Below are 21,993 nucleotides of genomic sequence, written 5' to 3' on the forward strand. Positions count from 1 at the left end.
GGGGGCCCCCTTTAAAGAAAAAAAAATTTTTTTTTTTTTTTAGGGGTCCGGAGGTCCCCAGGGGCCCGGAGGCCCCCAGGGCCCCGGACGGCAACCCCCCTTTTTTTTATTTATTTTTTGTAAAAAAATGTTTTTTTTTATATATTTTTTATTTTTATATATATAATATATATATATATATATATATATATTATTATTATTATTATTATTAAAGGGCCCAGGGGTCTCCAGGGCCCCGGATGGCAACCCCCCTTTTTTTTATTTATTTTTTGTAAAAAAATGTTTTTTTTTATATATTTTTTATTTTTATATATATAATATATTATTATTATTATTATTATTAAAGGGCCCAGGGGTCTCCAGGGCCCCGGATGGCAACCCCCCTTTTTTTTATTTATTTTTTGTAAAAAAATGTTTTTTTTATATATTTTTTATTTTTATATATATAATATATATATATATATATATATATATATATATATATATATATATGTGTATATATATATATATATATATATATATATATATATATATATATATATATATATATATATATATATATTTTTTATTATTATTATTAAAGGGCCCAGGGGTCTCCAGGGCCCCTGGATGGCAACCCACCTTTTTTATTTTTTTATAAAAAAAATTACATTTTTTTTTATATATATATATATATATATTTTTTTTTTTATTAAAGGGCTCAGAGGTCCCCAGGGCCCCATGTGGCAACCCCCCCTTTTTTATTTTTTTTATAAATGTTTATTTTTTTATTTTTGTTTATTTTTTTATTTTTTATTAAAAGGCCCAGAGGTTCCCAGGGGCCCAGAGGTCCCCAGGGCCCCCGGGTTTGGCAACCTCCCTTTTTTTATGTATTTTTTATAAATGTTTTTTTTTTTATTATTAAAGGGCCCAGAGGTTTATTTTTTCTTTTTATTAAAAGGCCCAGAGGTCCCCAGGGCCCCGGATGGCTACATATATTTATATATATTTGTTTTCTTCTTTATTTCTTCTTTTTTTTGTAAAGGCCCCCCCGCTTCTCAATTTGCGGCAGCCCCCACGCTTCTCAATTTCAGGCGGCAGGACCCCCACCCCCCCTAGGTTCTCTGCTTCAGGGGGCCCATGCCTTAAGCTGTGCAAGGGGCCCCAAAATTCCTGATGGCGGCCCTGCGCATACCTCCCAACACGCACGGATTCTGTGGGACTTTCCCGCACAGACAGCTTCTTCCCGCAGTCCCGCAAAAGGGTTAATTTTCCCGCACTGCAAGAGGAGGCAGCACGGAAGCAGGAGGAACCGGAGTGGTGTGTGGAGGACTGTGGCTGCTGAAGGGAAGATAGCCGAGAGCCGGGCTAATGACAGTCTGTGGCCCCGGCTGTTGGCACAGGTGAGAGGCACTCCCCCCCTCAACAACTGCAAAATCCCCCCCCGCTCAACAACTTTAATGCGCTCCCCCCCGCTCAACAACTTCAATTCGCCCAATCCCCCCGCTCAACAACTTCGACCCCCCCCCCCCAATTCTCGGCTCCAGGGGGCCCCTTCAACACTCAAGCCCAGGGGCCCCCACCACCCTAAGTCCTGCCCTGCCAAACATATTGCAGCCATGTCCCCCACTAGGGGTGTAACGGATCGTCACCGATCCGTGATCCGAACGGGCCACCCCGTTCGGATCGGCACACCCCGCGATCCGCGGAGCGCTCCGGAGCCTAGGCCTAGGAAAGTCCCCGGCTTCGGCCTAGCTCCGGAGCGGCGGCCAGTCTGCTTGCCAGAGCCCAGCGTGACACGCCTCCCCGGGGAGGCGTGTCACGCTGTGCACTGGGCTCTAGCAAGCTGAATGGGAATGTTAGCAGTGAGGAGGGGGGGGAAAGGGGGAAAAAAGAGCACAATAGCAATTCACAGGGGTGGATTAAAGAGGAAGCAGGTGAGGCTGTTTGGGACTTAAAGTACAATCTTGATGTTTTTACAGCAAAAAAAAAAATATATATATATATATATATATATATATATATATATATATATAATATATATATATATATATATATATAATTTTTTTTTTTTTTTTTTTTGCTGTAAAAACATCAAGATTGTACTTTAAGTCCCAAACAGCCTCACCTGCTTCCTCTTTAATCCACCCCTGTGAATTGCTATTGTGCTATTTTTTCGGATCAGCAAAAAAAAAAAAAAAAAAAAGGGTCCGTTTTTTCATTGGTCCAAAAAAAAAAAAAAATTTATATATATATATATATATATATATATATATATAATTTTTTTTTTTGGACCAATGAAAAAACTGACCCTTTTTTTTTTTTTTGCTGATCCGAAAATGATCCGATCCGTGACTCCTGATCCGAGGATCGATCCGATCCGTGAGTTTTTTGATCCGTTGCACCCCTATCCCCCACATATCCAGCCATGTCCCCCCCACATGCAGCCATGTCCCCCCGTACCTAAATGATGCCGCCGGCGCGTTAATCACCGCGCGGGGAACATTACAGTCAGCTTTCGTTTGAATAAGCTGTTTTCCCTGCCACGCTGTGTATAGAGACACTCCCCCTTGCTCGCGATTGGACAGATCCGTCCAATCCCGAGCAAGGGGGAGTGTCTATGCGCGGCGGGGAAAACAGCTATTCAAACGAAAGCTGACTCTAATGTTCCCCGCGCGGTGATTAACGCGGCGGCGGCGGCTTTGCGATATACGATGGCGGCGGCGGGGGGGGCAAGTATTCTATTTAGGCATCGGGGGTATTTGCGGGAGTACAAGTACTCCCGCAAATACTCAGTATCGGTCCCGATACCGATACTGGTATCGGTATCGGGACAACCCTAATGTGGACCCAAGACAGCTGCTGGGCTCATGCTCATTGCTGAAACAATCGGGTTCAGGTAAGAAAAAAAAACGGGCGAGGGGCATCTAAAGCACAGAAGGTTTTTCACCTTAATGCATAAAAACACAGACCTGGGCAGAAATTTGAAAGACGATGTACAGTTGACCCCCACAAAGTCGCGGCCTCAGTCATTTGCAGATTTTTTCCCAGCCTAGCATTCCTGCATCATAACAGTTTACCGCATGTATCGATCTCGAGTGTTTCACTGAGTGTTCTTCGTTTTGTTCGTAAAGCCCTAAGATGCCGCCCAAAGGCCCCCCCCTGAAGAAGAGGCGCCAACCGACGCATTTAATAGGCTTTTTTTTTTTTACCACAAACAATTTGCAGAATTTCACAATTCGCGGCTGCTCAAAGAAAGTAACCGCGGCAAACTTCGGGGGTCGACTGTAATAGCTTTAATTTGTAAAATTTGGAGGGTGGTATAACTTGGTTGCTTTTTTAATTACATCTAGAATTATATAGCGTTCAAGTTATCAGATGGTTTGGTGTCATCCAACTTATTGAAGACTCAAAGCCCAGTTATAGAGCCTCCATCTCACTCCCTAAGACAGAAGAACAAGAAGGTCAAAGAAGCAACCAGAGAGATCATTGAGCTGCTGACGGGAGAGGTGAGCGGTGCCGGGAATTCTGGGACATTATCCAGTAACAGACAAGGGATGTGTCTGGATGGTGACGGTATCATTGTGTGTTGTCAGGTTCCTATAAGGTGTCAGGATGTCACTGTCTATTTCTCCATGGAGGAGTGGGAGTATATAGAAGGACACAAGGATCTCTACAAGGACGTCATGATGGAGAAGCGGCTGCCCCTCACATCTCCGGGTAAGAGGAGACTTTAATTTCTTGTAAAGGAGAGAAGAGTATTGAGGATCCCCCTAGATACACATCCTCTGATATAAAGACATAGAAACAGTGTATTCAGTCAGTGTGTGTTTCCTACAGATGGATCCAGTAATGGGAACCCACCTGAGAGATGTCCCCGTCCTCTGTATTCCCGGGACTCCACACAGGAACATCAGGAGATCCTTCAGGAGGATCAGGTAGATGGAACTCAATATCTTACAAAGATTCGTCACACAAAGTCTTAGTTGGCCTTAGGCAATATCTCTAAATTTGTTTTGTATCTGTTAGAATACAAATCCAATTATTATAAAAGTTGAAGTGAAGGAAGAAGCGGAAGAGATGTCTATGATGGGTGATGAGCCGTGTAAACAGAAGGAAATCCCTACAGAGATCAGCACAGGTGAGTAATAAACGGTAAATCCAGAGAAGAGTCCCAGATTCTCCTTGTTCAGTCTTTTAAAAGCCCCCCAAACAAAAAAACCTGCAAAAACACACTTGGCTCAGTGCCAAAAAAAGACAAACAAGCTACTTTGGTGCCAAACGCGTTGCGTCCCTCAGGTGTGAATGCCGTTTCCACCCAGAGAAGAGTCCCAGATTCTCCTTGTTCAGTCACTACAACAATCTCTTTTTTTTTAAAGGCACCCCAAACCTGCAAAAACGCACTTGACTCTGTGCCAAAAAAAAAAAAGCTACCTTGGTGCCAAACGCATTGCGTCCCTCAGGTGTGAATGCAGTCTCAATCCAGAGAAGAGTCCCAGATTCTCCTTGTTCAGTCACTACAACAATCTCTTCTTCTCCCTCCTCCTCTGTCAGTAGACAGTAATGGGGAGACAGTATGTGCCCAGTGGGGGGAGTCAGGAGCCATCAGCCTCTATTAGACTCCGGCTCTCCTCCTCGCATCAATTCATTGTGTGTTACCAGCCAAGAGACGTGACCAGGAGGAATAAAAAAACAGAGGATCAGCAGAGCTGAGGGTTACTTCTGAGCGGGGGATCACCATAGCTGGGGGTTACTACTGATCAGCTGAGCTGTTACCCCTCTGGGGTGTCTCATACTCTCAGTACAGGGGGGTTCACTCTCATTTTTATTCCCAGACCCCGGAGGCACCATAGAGACTCAGAGAAGCGTCAAAGTTGAAGAGGAAGAAGAAGAAATACAAGTGAGGATTAAAGAGGAGGAAGTTCCTATGGAGATCAGCACAGGTGAGTAATAAATTCGGTAGAGAACACAACCACGTGTTGGTCTTGTTTGGAGAGATGATCACATGCCTGACAAAGGGGTCCTCGTGTTGTGATCATGCAATAAACTATCCGTTTCGACGCTATTTACCGTTTTTATCAGGGTATATAGCGCGCTCCCGCGTATAGCGCGCACCCCTAAAGTTGCCCGAATTCCTGTGGAAAAAAGTTTTTTTTGTACTTCCAGTTTTGGTGTCTTGCGCGGCGGCCTCGTCGGGTCCGGCGTCCGTCTGCGGCTTCGGGTGTTTTCTTTGTCGGGTCCGGCGTCCTTCTGCTGCGTCCTCGCGTCCTCCCCGCTCGTTTCCCGCGCCGAGTTTGAATACTGCGCCGACATAAACCGAGCGCAGTACACTCGTGTATCGTCGGGCAGGCTCGGCAACTCTCGCGCTGACGTCCTGTACGCTCAGGACGTCAGCACGAGAGGCGCCGAGACTGCCCAAAGATACACGAGTGTACTGCGCTCGGTATATGCCGGCGCAGTATTCAAACTCGGCGCGGGAAAGCGGGTACCGGCGTATACCGCGCACCCACGATTTTGCCCTGATTTTCAGGGCAAAATAGTGTGCTCTATACGCTGATAAATACGGTATGTCGTTCCATGGTGTGCTGGCAAATATCTTTGTTGGGTCTTGTTTGAAGGACGCTTTTTGTTGGCTGTATGTTTCTATAGCTTTTGAAAACGAAAAAAACCTCATCATTACTCTTGCGTATCTATATGTGTGTTCCACAGATGGAACAAAGTAACAGAAATACCCCAGAGAGATGTCCCCATCCTGGGAGTCTCTCATACATCTCAGTACAGGGGGCTTCACTCTCATCTCTATTCACAGACCCCGGAGACACCAGAGACAATCAGACAGACGTCGAGGCTGAGGAGGAGGAAGAAGACCCTTTGAGGATTAAAGAAGGAGAAATCCCTCTAGAGATCAGTACAGGTGAGTATTAAACACTAAATCTCAGGCCTCGTACACACGACAGAGATTCTCGGCAGAATTCGCCGAGAAACTCGGTCAAAACCCGGATTCTGCCGAGAATCTCTGTCGTCTGTACAGTTTTGGCTCGATGGAGCCGCCGAGGAGCTCGACGAGAAAATAGAGAACATGTTCTCTATTTTCTCGTTGGCCGCGTTGTTCTATAGGAGAAGGCGGCCCGCCGAGCTCTTCGGCGGCTTCATCCCAAAACGAGACGAGGAACTCGACGTGCCAAGCACGTCGAGTTTCTCTGTCGTGTGTACGAGGCCTGAGAGTCCCAGATTCTCCTTGTTCAGTCATTACAACAGCCACGTAAATTATGCTTCTATGGTGCCTTCTTTGAACTTCGCTTAGGATTTTTTAGGGTCCGTTTATAATTGCTTTGCCCTCTGAAAAGCAATCTGCAGTGGATTGCTTCTCAGAGGGCAGTTGGCAGGTGATTACGTAGGGGTTTAACCACTTAAGACCCGGACCTTTAGGCAGTGAAAGGACCTGGCCAGTTTTTGCGATTCGGCACTGCGTCGCTTTAACTGACAATTGCGCGGTCGTGCGACGTGGCTCCCAAACAAAATTGGCGTCCTTTTTTCCCCACAAATAGAGCTTTCTTTTGGTGGTATTTGATCACCTCTGCGGTTTTTATTTTTTGCGCTATAAACAAAAATAGAGCGACAATTTTGAACCCAACCCACTAGGTGGCTGGGTACTTGGGGGTATTGGATATGAGAAGGGCAATGCAAGGTCAGTTATGGGTATATAGGGTATCTCAGCCAATGGGAAGGGATTTTCTTAAATCCCTTGGCCTGCTGGGAGACCCTCTCTATATTCGGGTGGAGTCAGGTGATCTGTGTTCTGTGCTACTTGGACGGCTGTCTGGGTGGACATGTGTTGTACTGCCCGGACTGCTAGGCCAGAGATTGGTCCTATCCCGGGCACAACTGGCTGCTAGGCTGTCTGAGGGCCTATCCAGAAGCAAGAGAGCAGTACAGGTTGGGATTGTGGCTTGCAGTCCAACCAGAAGTGACGGTTCTCCTTCCCGGAGAACCTGTTATGGTCAGAAGGTAGAGGGGAAGTTGTCATCAGTAAGGGACTATCCGCCTAATTACCAGGGACCACAGTGAGTAACTGAAGCAAGTACCGGAGCAGCATTCTCACCAACCAGGGACAGTGAAGAATCGGGATACTTCAGTGGGTATCTAGCCAGGGACCGGGCAGGCCAGCGGGGTGAAGCTTGAGAGGTATCTTGAGTGCCAAGCTAGGGACCTAGCAGAGAAGCGGGGGTGACGCTTAAAGGAAGATACTATCGTGAAGATTAGAGGAGCTCAAAGGATTAAGTGACAGTGGGTCTAGTGAGAGTCCGGGAGCTCAGTGGGCTGAAGAACTACAAGAAGTGATTGTAGTGGAATAGAAAGGAACTGTTCAGCTTTGTGTTGGGATCTGTTAAAGACTGTTGCCATAGGAGACAGTATTCCTGCACATGCAGTTGTGGCATCTTGCTGGATGCCTTTTCCCTTCATGGCTGTCCTCCTATTGAAGTCTCAGAGACTGGCAGTTGAACTTGCAACTACCTAAGGGTGTCTACACCCTATACACTGTGTACTCCTGAACCCTGCACTCTTTACGTCTCTCACTCATAAACCCTGCCCTCTGTACATAGCATGCTCCTCAGCCCTGCCCTCTGTACATAGCATGCTCCTCAGCCCTGTACTCTGTACATAACGTACTCCTGAACTCTGCCCTCTGTACATAGCGTACTCCTAAACGCTGTACGTAAGATAGTGTGGGTTGGACAGCGCTCAGAATCTGGACTCAAGTATTGGATGGTGGCTGCAATAAAGCACATATGCGCTCAAAGGATTGCTGGTACTTTAATTGTAAAAAAGGAGATAGCACATCCATGCAACAATTGTACTGTTTTTAACGTTACCACACCAGCTGCGCAGCTGACTGGGGCACTGATGGGTTGAAGTGTCAGACCAGGAGGATCCAATGGTGGGATGCCCACTTAGAATGCCACGATACTGGCCGAATCCGTGTGTGGGGTGCCGGGCTCATCGGCAAACAAGGATGATGTTACTGATGCTGGCAAAGTGGATACTGCCACATTTGACAGTATTCAAGGAAGAGACGCTGTGGTGAGCAGGAGGAGGAAGGTGTCACGAGGTCCAAACCGTAAGGGACGTGTCCAAGGAAGCAGACGCGGTCAGCATGGATCGCAAACGTCCCTGTTGATGTGACTACCAGTTGCGTGCTCATGCTCTTTGTCAAGTCAAGAGTCCCTTCCTTGGATACAGTCAGCCGTGGGAGCATCCACACTGCCAGCGTCAGTGACACCATCCTTGTTTGCCGGCGGGCCTGGGATCTGACCATTAGATCCTCCCGGTCTGACACATCAACCCATCAGTGCCCCAGTCAGCTCTGCTGCTGGTGTGGTAACAGTAACATAACCATGCAACAATTGTACTGTTTTTATCACCTTTTTCGCAATTAATGTACCAGAAATTCTTTGAGAGCATATGTGCTTTATTGCAGCCACCATCCAATACTTGAGTCGAGCTTCTGAGCGCTGTCCAACCCACTATATTTAGTATTTCAGCATCTAATCCCATGCTATTAGACCGCAGTACGGTTCAGCTGCGCTTCCATTACACTTGGGGGAAGCGTCAGTCATCAGCGCCGGGAAATTTTTTCTTTATTACTCTGTATGTGGCGTAATTCTGAACTCTGCATTCTGTAAGCAGCGTACTCCTGAACTGTGCACTCTGTATGTAGCCTACTCTTGAACTGTGCACTCTGTATGTAGCCTACTCCTGAACTGTGCACTCTGTATGTAGCCTACTCCTGAACTGTGCACTCTGTATGTAGCCTACTCCTGAACTGTGCACTCTGTATGTAGCCTACTCCTGAACTGTGCACTCTTTATGTAGCCTACTCCTGAACTGTGCACTCTGTATGTAGCCTACTCCTGAACTGTACACTCTGTATGTAGCCTACTCCTGAACTGTGCACTCTGTATGTAGCCTACTCCTGAACTGTGCACTCTTTTTGTAGCCTACTCCTGAACTGTGCACTCTGTATGTAGCCTACTCCTGAACTGTGCACTCTTTATGTAGCCTACTCCTTAACTCTGCACTCTGTAAGCAGCGTACTTCTGAACTGTGCACTCTGTAAGCAGCCTACTCCTGAACTGTGCACTCTTTATGTAGCCTACTCCTGAACTGTGCACTCTTTATGTAGCCTACTCCTGAACTGTGCACTCTGTATGTAGCCTACTCCTGAACTGTGCACTCTGTATGTAGCCTACTCCTGAACTGTGCACTCTGTATGTAGCCTACTCCTGAACTGTGCACTCTGTATGTAGCCTACTCCTGAACTGTGCACTCTGTATGTAGCCTACTCCTGAACTGTGCACTCTGTATGTAGCCTACTCCTGAACTGTGCACTCTTTATGTAGCCTACTCTGCACTCTGTAAGCAGCGTACTTCTGAACTGTGCACTGTGTTAGCGGCACACTCCTGAGCTCTGCACGCTGTATGTAGCCTACTCCTGAGCTCTGCACTCTGTATGTAAGGCACTCCTCAACCCTGCACTATGTACACAGCGCACATATGAACTCTGCACTCTGTATGTCGCACACACATATTTAACTCTTCCTATTCTTCTCCCCTTTATATTTCTTGCAGATGGATGTCACAAGGGGGTCAAAACATTTCCTTGCTCTGAGTGCAGCCAATGTTTTTCCGAGAGAGCAGATCTCATCTCACATCGGAGAGATCACACAATGCAGAAGAAGTACCTTTGTCCCGAATGTGGAAGATGTTTCAACGAGAGAGCGAAGCTGATGGTGCATGAAATGGGTCACAAAGAGGAGAAGCCATTGTCAGGTGCATGTGGGCAGCTGAAACAAGGGTATCCCACACTTTCCAAGGGATTCTGGGTTCCGAGGGCCCTCCCGTCACAGACCATAATCCTTTCAGTTCAAACTGTGTAGGTGTACGTGTTTCAGTGTCTATGATTTCCCATATCCCTCTGCAGCACCCTGGAGTTTAGGCAGGGTTGCTCCTCACAAATTTACCTGCCAGGAATAATTATCCTGGTTGATTGTTGGAGATCTATTGATTTCTCCCTAAGTTTGGCCTTGTTGCACTTTTCTCTTCTACCACTAGGTGGCTGGGTACTTGGGGGTATTAGATATGAGAAGGGCAATGCAAGGTCAGTTATGGGTATATATAGGGTATCTCAGCCAATGGGAAGGGATTTTCTTAAATCCCTTGGCCTGCTGGGAGACCTCTATATATTCGGGTGGAGTCAGGTGATCTATGTTCTGTGCCACTTGGACGGCTGTCTGTGTGGACATGTGTTGTACTGCCCAGACTGCTAGGCGGGACATTGGGCCTATCCCGGGCACAACTGGCTGCTAGGCTGTCTGAGGGCCTATCCAGAAGCAAGAGAGCAGTGCAGGGTTGGGATTGCGGCTTGCAGTCCAACCAGAAGTGACGGTTCTCCTTGCCGTCCCTTCCTTGGATACAGTCAGCCGTGGGAGCATCCACATTGCCAGCGTCAGTGACACCATCCTTGCACGGGCCTGGCATCTGACCATTAGATCCTCCCGGTCTGACACATCAACCCATCAGTGCCCCAGTCAGCTCTGCCGCTGGTGTGGTAACAGTAACATAACCATGCAACAATTGTACTGTTTTTATCACCTTTTTCGGAGTTAATGTACCAGAAATTCTTTGAGAGCATATGTGCTTTATTGCAGCCACCATCCAATACTTGAGTCGAGCTTCTGAGCGCTGTCCAACCCACACTATATTTAGTATTTCAGCATCCAATCCCATGCTATTAGACTGCAGTACGGTTCAGCTGCGCTTCCATTACACTTGGGGGAATCGTCCGTCATCAGCGCCTGGAACTTTTTTCTTTATTACTCTGTATGTATCGTAATTCTGAACTCTGCATTCTGTAAGCAGCGTACTCCTGAACTCTGCACTCTGTATGTAGCCTACTCCTGAACTGTGCACTCTGTATGTAGCCTACTCCTACTCCTGAACTGTGCACTCTTTATGTAGCCTACTCCTGAACTGTGCACTCTTTATGTAGCCTACTCCTGCACTGTGCACTCTTTATGTAGCCTACTCCTGAACTGTGCACTCTTTATGTAGCCTACTCCTGAACTCTGCATTCTATATGTAGCGTACTCCTAAACTCTGCACTCTGTAAGCAGCGTACTTCTGAACTGTGCACCGTGTTAGCGGCACACTCCTGAGCTCTGCACTCTGTATGTAGCCTACTCCTGAGCTCTGCACTCTGTATGTAAGGCACTCCTCAACCCTGCACTCTGTACACAGCGCACATATGAACTCTGCACTCTGTATGTCGCACACACATATTTAACTCTTCCTATTCTTCTCCCCTTTATATTTATTGCAGATGGATGTCACAAAGGGGTCAAAACATTTCCCTGTTCCGAGTGCAGCCAATGTTTTACAGAGAAAGCAGCTCTCATCTCACATCGGAGAGATCACACAATGCAGAAGAAGTACCCTTGTCCCGAATGTGGAAGATGTTTCAACGAGAGAGCGAAGCTGATAGTGCATGAAATGAGTCACAAAGAGGAGAAGCCATTGTCCTGCTCCCAGTGTGGCCTGTGTTTCAGTGACCAGTCCTATCTTCTCAGCCATCAGAAAGTTCACACGGGGGACACCTTATCTTGTGCAGAATGTGGGGACATGTTTACAGAGGAATCCTACCTTCTTCGGCATCAGAAGACGCACAGCGGGAAGAAAGTATTATCCTGTTCGGAGTGCGGAAGGAGTTTTCCATCGGAGTCCAAACTCATTAAACATAAACTAGTTCACTCGAGGGAGAAGTCATACACTTGCCATACGTGTGGGAAATGCTTTGGAGAGAAGCAGAGCCTTTCGGTCCACCTGCGTCACCATAAGAAGCGGTTTTCCTGTTTGGTGTGCAGGAAGTACTTTGTATCCAATTATTCGCTCCTCCAACATCAGAGGAGTCACACTGGCGAGCGGCCGTTCGCGTGCTCCGAATGTGGCAAGAGCTTTGCAGACAAATCATGCCTCAGATCGCACTGGAAGACGCATCCGGAGGTAGAATTCAAGCCGTACGTCTGCTCTGAATGTGATCAGTGTTTCAGTCGCAAGTTGGACCTCTTTAGCCACCAAAGATTCCATGTGGCTGAGACGCCCCACGTGTGCTCGGCCTGCGGGAGATGTTTTGTGAACAAGCACGTTTTACAGAGGCACCAGAGCAACTTTAGCGATGAGACGGCGTTCAAATGTTTAGTGTGCAAAAAGTCTTTCCCATGGAGGGGCTGCCTCAATTACCACAAGAATGAACACTACGTCTGGAAGACAACAGCATGATGGGACGGAGGAAGATGGGAGTGATCCAATGTGGTTTTGTATGTTTTTCATGAACTCTGTAAATAAATAAATAAAAATTTGAGAGAGATGATGGTTTTGTGATCGATCTATTTACTTTAGATCAGCCCTCAAAATTTACACTCGCCTGCTCGCATTTTGCGAGTACATTTTGAGGGCTGGCGAGTGTGGGCTGCTTGGGAGCGGGGGGGGCGAGCAACGAGAGGAGAGTTGCCGCCGCTGCCACCGTCTGGTCCCCCCACACTATTGCAGCCAACCTTTGCTGGGTAGGAGAGGAGCCGCCGCGTTGTTCAAACCGCGGGGAACATGACAGCTTTCAATTCAATAGCTGTGTTCCGCGCCGCACGCATCATATACAGCCCCTTCCCCTTTGTCTGGGAAACTTTGATAGACAGATCACCCATCCCAGGATTGGATGGGTGCTCTGTCTATCAAAGTTTCCTGGACAAGAGGGGGAGGGAGGGGCTGTATATGACGCACGCGGCGGGGAACACAGCTATTGAATTGAAAGCTGTCATGTTCCCCGCGGTTTGAACAAGGCGGCGGCTCCTCTCCTACCCAGCAAAGGTTGGCTGCAATAGTGTGGGGGGGGGACTCTGACTGCAATAGTTTGGGGGGGACTCTGGCTGCAATAGTGTGGGGGGGGGGGGGCTCTGGCTGCAAAGTAGGGGACATTTTGCTGCACTGGTGACACATGACATGCTGCATTGATAGACATGGGCAGGCTGCATTTTTGGGCACGGATAAAGTTGTTATTATTTATTATTTCTGCATAAAACATTTATATCATTTCAAAAGATTTATGAGGGCGTGTCTAGGGGCGGGGCAACTGGTGGCGAGTACGCCATGAGGCCTGACTAGTAGCTCAGGACTTGAAATGTTGAGCCCTGCTTTAGATAACGGTATTCTTTAGTTAATTGGGTGAGGGGGTCAGTCTCCGATGTGAGAGTTTCCATTAGTGTGACAGGAGTCACTTTGTGTGGGGGGTTTGTGCAATTCAGCTTACCTTGGAGAGCTCTGGACTCTTCTTGAATGCCTTACCAATGCTCTGATCAAGGATTTAAAATCATTTGTGTCGACTTGTCCTGGTTATGTTAAGGGAAGAACATCATGAAAAAATAAAGACGCTACAGTCAGGGCCGGGACAAGGGGTGAGCAGAAGGGAAATGTGCCCCGGGCACAGTGGAGCGAGGAGGGCAGAGAATGAACACAGGGTATTAAAAACCTATTATGCTGCATGCATTTACACATCCTTGCCCTGGACACTCGACGAACCTGTCCTTGTACTGGCAGTTTGTGATCTCCTTTAAAAAGACAATTACCTGGTTCTCAAATTGATCCTCTGGTTTCAAATCGAGTCACAGACCTGGAAGAAGAAAATAAGCCAAAAGAGACAAAGTAAAGTTGAAACACCCAATCTGTGTACTTGTTTAGCGACTCAGAGTGTGGAAAGCAAAGGGACAGCATTAGTTGGCATTTTCCAGAAGATCAGCAACATCAGATCCCTTACTAATCTTAAGGTTCTTATTTGTGCTAAAGACTGTGCTGGACTGGCTGGATCGGTCACTGGTCATGGGTTGGTGATTGTGTGCAGTACTGGGAAAAGGTCATCAAGAGCCCAGGGCAAATGTGCCAAATTGCGCCCCCCCTTAATATGTATGAGCATTATGTGTCAGCAAGATTCCCCCCCACAGAAACGCAGAGCACTAATCTGCATGCTTACCCCCTAAAGCATAAATGCTCCCTCCTACCAGTGCAAATCCACCCTCCTGCTGAAATCCATAAGCCCCCCCCCCACCCAAGTACAAATCTTTGCCCTCCCAACTCAAATGGCCCCCCAAAACAAATTTACCCCTCTTAGCACGAATCCTCTAGTAGTATAGGGGTGGGGTCCTGTGTAATGATGGGGGTAGTATGGGGGAGAGGTCCTGTGTAATGATGGGGGTAGTATAGGGGTAGGGTCCTGTGTAATGATGGGGGTAGTATGGGGGAGAGGTCCTTTGTAATGATGGGGGTAGTATAGGGGTGGGGTCCTGTGTAATGATGGGGGTAGTATGGGGAGAGGTCCTTTGTAATGATGGGGGTAGTATAGGGGTGGGGTCCTGTGTAATGATGGGGGAGAGGTCCTGTGTAATTACGGGGGAGAGGTCCTGTGTAATGATGGGGGTAGTATAGGGGTGGGTCCTGTGTAATGATGGGGGTAGTATAGGGGTGGGGTCCTGTGTAATGATGGGGGTAGTATGGGGAGAGGTCCTTTGTAATGATGGGGGTAGTATAGGGGTGGGGTCCTGTGTAATGATGGGGGAGAGGTCCTGTGTAATGATGGGGGTAGTATAGGGGTGGGTCCTGTGTAATGATGGGGGTAGTATATGGGTGGGTCCTGTGTAATGATGGGGGTAGTATAGGGAGAGGTCCTTTGTAATGATGGGGGTAGTATAGGGGTGGGGTCCTGTGTAATGATGGGGGTAGTATAGGGAGAGGTCCTTTGTAATGATGGGGGAGAAGTCCTGTGTAATGATGGGGGTAGTATGGGGGAGAAGTCCTGTGTAATGATGGGGGTAGTATGGGGGAGAAGTCCTGTGTAATGATGGGGGAGAAGTCCTGTGTAATGATGGGGGTAGTATGGGGGAGAAGTCCTGTGTAATGATGGGGGAGAAGTCCTGTGTAATGATGGGGGAGAAGTCCTGTGTAATGATGGGGGTAGTATGAGGGAGAAGTCCTGTGTAATGATGGGGGAAAAGTCCTGTGTAATGATGGGGGTAGTATGGGGGAGAAGTCCTGTGTAATGATGGGGGTAGTATGGGGGAGAAGTCCTGTGTAATGATGGGGGTAGTATGGGGGAGAAGTCCTGTGTAATGATGGGGGAGAAGTCCTGTGTAATGATGGGGGTAGTATGGGGGAGGGGTCCAGTATAGTCATGGAGGTGGGGGTCCTGTGTAATGTTGGAAGTAGTATGTGGGGGGGGGGGGTGTCCTGTGTAATAATGAAGGTCGTTTAGGGGAGGGGGATTTTTAGTTTTGTTGTTATGGAGAGCAAATTTGAATGCAGGGAGCCCAGGAAAATGTTTGCCCAGGGTCCAATCAGTATTAAAGATGGCAATGGGGTCACGTGAACTAGAACAGTATAAAAAGGTTGCCCCTGATGACGTCATTACGACGAAACGATCGTCGGGCTGCAACACACGTACTGCGCATGCGCCAACGGCCCAAGGCGGTCTAACAGACCTTGTATTTGCTCCCTCTGTATGGGAATTTTATGGTACTTTTTAAATAAATTTACATCAAGACGCCTACACTATGGGAATGTTTCCTCTTTCTTCCTTATGTGATGCCTGCTGATTACCGCCAACACACACTTTTGTGAGTGCTGTCACCACTGATCTATACGTGGAGCTGGGGATCCTAACATCTGACCCGTGAGGGATATTGATCCATCCCTACCATCTTAAGGGACAACTGCCTCCCATCACGCCTTTTTAGACCCCTCCTGAGAAGGTGGGGTCGCAGGCTCTCTGGTAAGCCTTCAATTTTATTGGTGTGGTATCTTCTGTGGATCGCTTTTCCTCTATCTCCACCTGTGGACTCTTATTGGATCTTGACTTCCTTACCATCTCCATTGGAGGGAGCCAACAACTCCCACTTCCCCCTGTGGACTTTATTTTTTAATATTTTTAATATTTTGTGGATTTGCACTGCATTAGTTATTAATTTACTGTGCACTATTACTAATATTTATCATTTTTGCTTTGATGTGGCACAGCATATATCAAGTTGGTGGACCATTGTTAGAGGATTTATTGGTTCACTGCGGTATCATAATTCCGCTATTTTTTTATATTTTTTGATTTAGTTATCACATCACTTACCTTAACGGTTCCGTTATCACATCACTCACCGCAGCTGTCCACTTACTCAGTGGACAATTGTGACATACGATTTTACTGGTTTATTATTTTATTTTTTATTCACTTATGGTCTACCACAAAATTTTGTTATATTTCATATTTATTTCACACATTTGATTTCACGTTTTTGTCCAGCGCTGCACTGTTTTTCCCACACGTTCCATTGTTTTCTATATCTTAGCATTAGTGTACAGCTGCAGGACGTCCCTCCCAGGACCCACCCTTAATTGCTTAACACCTAGCGCAGATTCCCCCACCCCACATTCCCTTCCTATACCAGTATAAAAAGGTTTCCTGGACTGCAGCTCGGCACCACTGGTGATAATAGCCCTCTGTGTGAGGTGAGGAAGTGTTCTCAATACAGCAGAAGTGTCAGTCATTTTGTTGTAGTCCAAATATTCATTTTAGTTTGTATGATAAACAAGAAAAATTTCCAAGTTCAATCCAATATGGATTTTGATTATGATAAAATGTAATCTTATTGTTATCAAAATAATAAAACTATAGCAGATAATAACATTGATCGTAGGCTACCCTTTAAATGTCCTCAGTGCAGGAGGAACAGTTGCCATTTTGTTGTAGCCTCAATGTGTCCTACCTCTTTACCAGCATTTATGTTTTTTGATTAAAACAATCTTGTCTAACAATAACAATACAGCCATTCCTTATATTTTCTGTACAAAGCTGATTTGGTTGCTGTATGTTATATAAACACTCTCGCTGTGTAAAAGTGGTGGCCATTTTCTTGTAGTCCACATGAGAGACGCCCCTAGCTGTAACATATCTCCTCTGTGTATTCTTAAACAGTGGAGACAGCACAGTGTGGAGGTAACATGCTGTCTTTCCTGTAATACTATATTAGATGTTATTTTGTGAACCATGTGGAGGAGACGGGTGAGTGTGTGATGTATGGTGGGGCGTTGTATGACAGTGAGCGGGATTATAAAGGACGCAGCGGTAGTATAATTCATGGTGGTTTGCTGAAAAACTCTGCCACTTTTATTTTTACGTATATACTATTTATAACAAATCTCTCTATATATCCTTGCCTCCTGGATGTAGTCGTTAGATTTAAAGCCGTTTACCTTGTTCTTATGTTTCTGGACCGTTGGAGGAGATGGGAGCGCAGGGAGAGAGCCCAAGAAAAGCAAAAGAGACTCTATTATCTCCAAAATACTTTCAAGTCACGCACAGACGTATCCCTTCTGTGACATGGGCCGTCAAAAGCCTAATTTCTTCGTAAAAGAATAGAAAATTAGCCTATTATATTAATGAAGAATTATTTACCTGTGCCATGTTTTCCATTCTGCAGAACAGGGTCCCTCCCCTGAGCAACAGAGCCCATTTCTGATCCCTGAGGATGGAGAAGGAGCGAAGTCACATCACTGAGAAGATAATAAACCTCACCCTGGAGATCATTTTCCTGCTGACCGGAGAGGTGAGGAGGATTCTGGGAGGTCACATGACATCACTCTTATCTCTATTAATAAAACACAGACCTGACCGGAGAGGTGAGGAGGATTCTGGGAGGTCACATGACATCACTCTTATCTCTATTAATAAAACACAGACATGACCGGAGAGGTGAGGAGGATTCTGGGAGGTCACATGACATCACTCTTATCTCTATTAATAAAACACAGACCTGACCGGAGAGGTGAGGGGGATTCTGGGAGGTCACATGACATCACTCTTATCTCTATTAATAAAAACACAGACCTGACCGGAGAGGTGAGGAGGATTCTGGGAGGTCACATGACATCACTCTGATCTCTATTAATAAAACACAGACCTGACCGGAGAGGTGAAGAGGATTCTGGGAGGTCACATGACATCACTCTTATCTCTATTAATAAAAACACAGACCTGACCGGAGAGGTGAAGAGGATTCTGGGAGGTCACATGACATCACTCTTATCTCTATTAATAAAACACAGACCTGACCGGAGAGGTGAGGAGGATTCTGGGAGGTCACCTGACATCACTCTTATCACTATTAATAAAACAGACCTGACCGGAGAGGTGAGGAGGATTCTGGGAGGTCACATGACATCAATCTTATCTCTATTAATAAAACACAGAGCTGACCGGAGAGATAAGGAGGATTCTGGGAGGTCACATGACATCACTTTTATCTCTATTAATAAAACACAGAGCTGACCGGAGAGGTGATGAGGATTCTGGGAGGTCACATGACATCACTCTTATCTCTATTAATAAAACACAGACCTGACCGGAGAGGTGAGGAGGATTCTGGGAGGTCACATGACATCACTCTTCTCTCTATATAATTTTTTACGAATAGTTAGCTGGAGAGATACAACCTTCCTATATGCATATAGTGTTGTTAAAGTGGTTGTAAACGCTTACAATCCACTTTTTGCTACAGGTAAACCTATAATAAGGCTTACCTGTAGCTACCCCGGATATCTCCTAAACCTGCACGGTTTAGGAGATATCCCCTGCATCTGCATGTGCCGATGTCATCGGCACATGCGCACTGAAGCAATGGCACGTACGTACCTGTAACGGAATGACCAGGGACACCCAGAGACTTTGTAAGGATGAGGGGTACTCCTGTACCGGCGTCACCAAGGAGTCTTATGTCTAGGGTCACCTTATGTCCGATAGGGCCATAGGGTGACTGAGAAATTATATCCTAAATTACAGGACATGGGACATCACTGATAGTTCATATTGCAGGATCTTGAGAGATTGCAAGTTGTTGGTTAATTGTGACCCAACCAGTCAATAGTGACTCATTTCTATGATTAGCCCTGGCTAGTGACATGCTAATTGAGTCAGGCTCCTGGAAGACCTTTCATTGGGTGATAACACTGCTTTAAGCCTATTGATGCTCAGAGGTGGGAATACCTTTCTGTCAAGCTGTGTGCGAAGACAGAACGTCTGTCTAGGGATGTGAATTAAGAAGAGATCATTGTGTGATGGTGTTTTGTTTGAGTTCTGTTAATGAAGGAATGTGCAGTGATTAGATCATGATAATTATAGGCCGGCGCCGACATGTCTAGAATGTTTAGCAATTAGCCATCTGAAAGTGTATTGAAGCCCTCCCAGGGTGTGGGTTGAGAGTTTGATTGTTCCTGTGCCTTGAAAACTGTATAAAATCTGAGAGTGAACCATTAAAGATGTCTTCATTTTGGAACAAGTACAGAGCTGCGTGTCTCGTCTTGATTCTGGGGAAATGGGATGGATCGGGTCCTGTTGGTTGGAGTGTCGATAAGCTGTCTTGGATGTGATGGAAGGTCGTAAACGGTGGTGACCGCTACAGTACCGTTGCTTTAGTGAGTGTGCCGTTATATAGGCGGCTCCCATGCGCATGCGCGGGAGTGACGTCATTGCGTCTCCAGGCCAATCACAGTGCCGGAGCTCGCGATACCCTTAAGTAACTCTGGGAGTGATGTCGCTGGCCGATGCTGTGTACGGGCACCGCAGCGGGGCCTTCGATCTCAGGTGAGTATTACATAATGAGCTAGTGTGCTATGCATGCTAGCTCATTATGTCTTTGTCTTGCAGGTCTTTTTTTCAGTGTGGGTTTACAACCACTTTAAATTGTTGAAAAAGTATAATACTGACATTAACTCAAATACATTTTTGTGCAGTAACTAATGATCTTTCAATATACAGGACTACATCATTGTAAAGAAGACGTCTGGTCATTACTTGACATCCGACAGCAATCCTTGTGTGTCAAAAGAATGGAACAGGAACTGTGGCCCCATCGTGGAGTTTGGGAGAAAAAATGACAAGAAGATTCTAGAAGTCACCCAGAAGATCATAGAGCTGCTGACAGGAGAGGTGAGCGGTGCCGGGAATTCTGGGACATTATCCAGTAACAGACAAGGGGTGTGTCTGGATGGTGACGGTATCATTGTGTGTGTCAGGTTCCTATAAGGTGTCAGGATGTCACTGTCTATTTCTCCATGGAGGAGTGGGAGTATATAGAAGGACACAAGGATCTCTACAAGGACGTCATGAAGGAGAAGCGGCCGCCCCTCACATCACCGGGTAAGAGGAGACTTTCATTTCTTGTAAAGGAGAGAAGAGTATTGAGGATCCCCCTAGATACACATCCTCTGATTACGGATGAGCCTTGGTGACTTCAGATCCTAGTCCGAACCTACATGGCCAAGGCCACCAGGAAGCTGTCGCCTCTGCTGAGCATCTGTGGGTCGGGAAATGCCTCGGCCATTTATCATTGGTTCAGTAGAGGTGACGGCTTCCTGGCCGGCTCAATCAAAGTGGGTCTCAACACACCCAAGGTCATCCCTATCTCTGATATAAAGACATAGAAACAATGGGCTAGATTCAGATAGCCCTGCGTAATTTAGTGCGGGCGTAACGTATCTCCGATACGTTACGCCGCCGTAAATTAGGGCGCAAGTTCTGTATTCATAGAGAACTTGCGCCCTAAGTTGCGGCGGCGTAACGTATGTGGGCCGGCGTAAGCCCGCCTAATTTAAATGGGGATGATGTGGGCGTGTTTTATTTAAATTATTGTTGACCCCGCGTATTTTAAGTTTTTTACGAACGGCGCATGCGCCGTTCGTGAAAGATTCCCAGTGCGCATGCTCGAAATTCCGCCGCAAATCGTCATTGCTTTCAACGTGAACGTAAATTACGTCCAGCCCTATTCGCGGACGACTTACGCAAACGACGTAAAAATTCAAAATTCGACGCGGGAACGACGTCCATACTTAAAGTGGAGGTTCCCCCTAAAAAAAAATTATAACAATACATTCGGAAGACTGCTTACACTGCGGGTAGGCTGGCTTTTTTTTTTTTTCGTACATACCTCGATATCGCCGTTTCATCCCTCGGCTTCCGGGTATGAGTCTTGTGGCGGTGGGCGTTCCTAGTTGATTGACGTTCCTCCGACCGACGCATACTTGACGTCACGTCTTTCCGAAAGAAGCCGAACATCGCTGCGCAGGCGCCGTATAGAGCCGACTCTATACGGCGCCTGCGCAATGCCGTCGTTCGGCTTCTGTCGGAAAGTCGTGACGCGCAGTATGCGCCGGTCGGAGGAACGTCAATCAACTAGGTCCAGCAAGAATCATACCCGGAAGCCAAGGGATGAAACGGCGATATCGAGGTATGTACGAAAAAAAAAAGCCAGCCTACCCGCAGTGTAAGCAGTCTTCCGAATGTATTGTTAGAATTTTTTTTAGGGGGAACCTCCACTTTAACATTGCGTACGCCTCATAGAAGCAGGAGCAACGTTACGCCGGAAAAAAGCCTTACGCAAACGACGTAAAAAAATTCGCTGGGCGCACGTACGTTTGTGAATGGGCATATCTACGTCATTTGCATATTCTACACGGAAAACGACGGAAGCGCCACCTAAATATGCACCCTAAGATACGACGGCGTAAGAGACTTACGCCAGTCGGATCTTAGCCTAATTTCGGCGTATCTTGCTTTCTGAATACAGAAAGAAGATGAGCCGGCGCAGCTTTGAATTTACGCGGCGTATCTATAGATACGCCGGCGTAAATTCTTGCTGAATCTGGCCCAATGTATTCAGTCAGTGTGTGTTTCCTACAGATGGATCCAGTAACAGAAATCCCCCAGAGAGACGTCCCCGTCCTCTGTATTCCCGGGACTCCACACAGGAACATCAGGAGATCCCTCAGGAGGACCAGGAGATCCCTCAGGAGGATCAGGTAGGTGTCTTACAAATGACTTATTATCCAGAGCATCATCGGGTTTTTGTCAACAAATGTAATGGTATTGTT

General features: G+C 46.7%; 2 protein-coding genes across 7 annotated transcripts in view; one reads left to right on the forward strand and one right to left on the reverse strand.

The window, feature by feature from the left end:
• LOC120909855 (zinc finger protein 436-like) overlaps positions 1-21,993 on the reverse strand; it is an 865,309-nt gene that overhangs the window by 78,931 nt on the left and 764,385 nt on the right. The gene's annotated exons all lie outside the window — the stretch shown is intronic.
• Positions 3,757-12,401, forward strand: LOC120909903 (gastrula zinc finger protein XlCGF26.1-like). The gene is made up of 6 exons (XM_040321705.1): positions 3,757-3,917; positions 4,009-4,120; positions 4,815-4,922; positions 5,789-5,893; positions 9,610-9,810; positions 11,360-12,401. Exons 2-6 carry the CDS (start codon positions 4,060-4,062, stop codon positions 12,313-12,315), a joined length of 1,431 nt encoding a protein of 476 aa, XP_040177639.1. The 5' UTR covers positions 3,757-3,917; positions 4,009-4,059; the 3' UTR covers positions 12,316-12,401.

The sequence above is a fragment of the Rana temporaria genome, chromosome 8, assembly GCF_905171775.1.
Source record: "Rana temporaria chromosome 8, aRanTem1.1, whole genome shotgun sequence".
Classification (NCBI taxonomy): domain Eukaryota; kingdom Metazoa; phylum Chordata; class Amphibia; order Anura; family Ranidae; genus Rana; species Rana temporaria.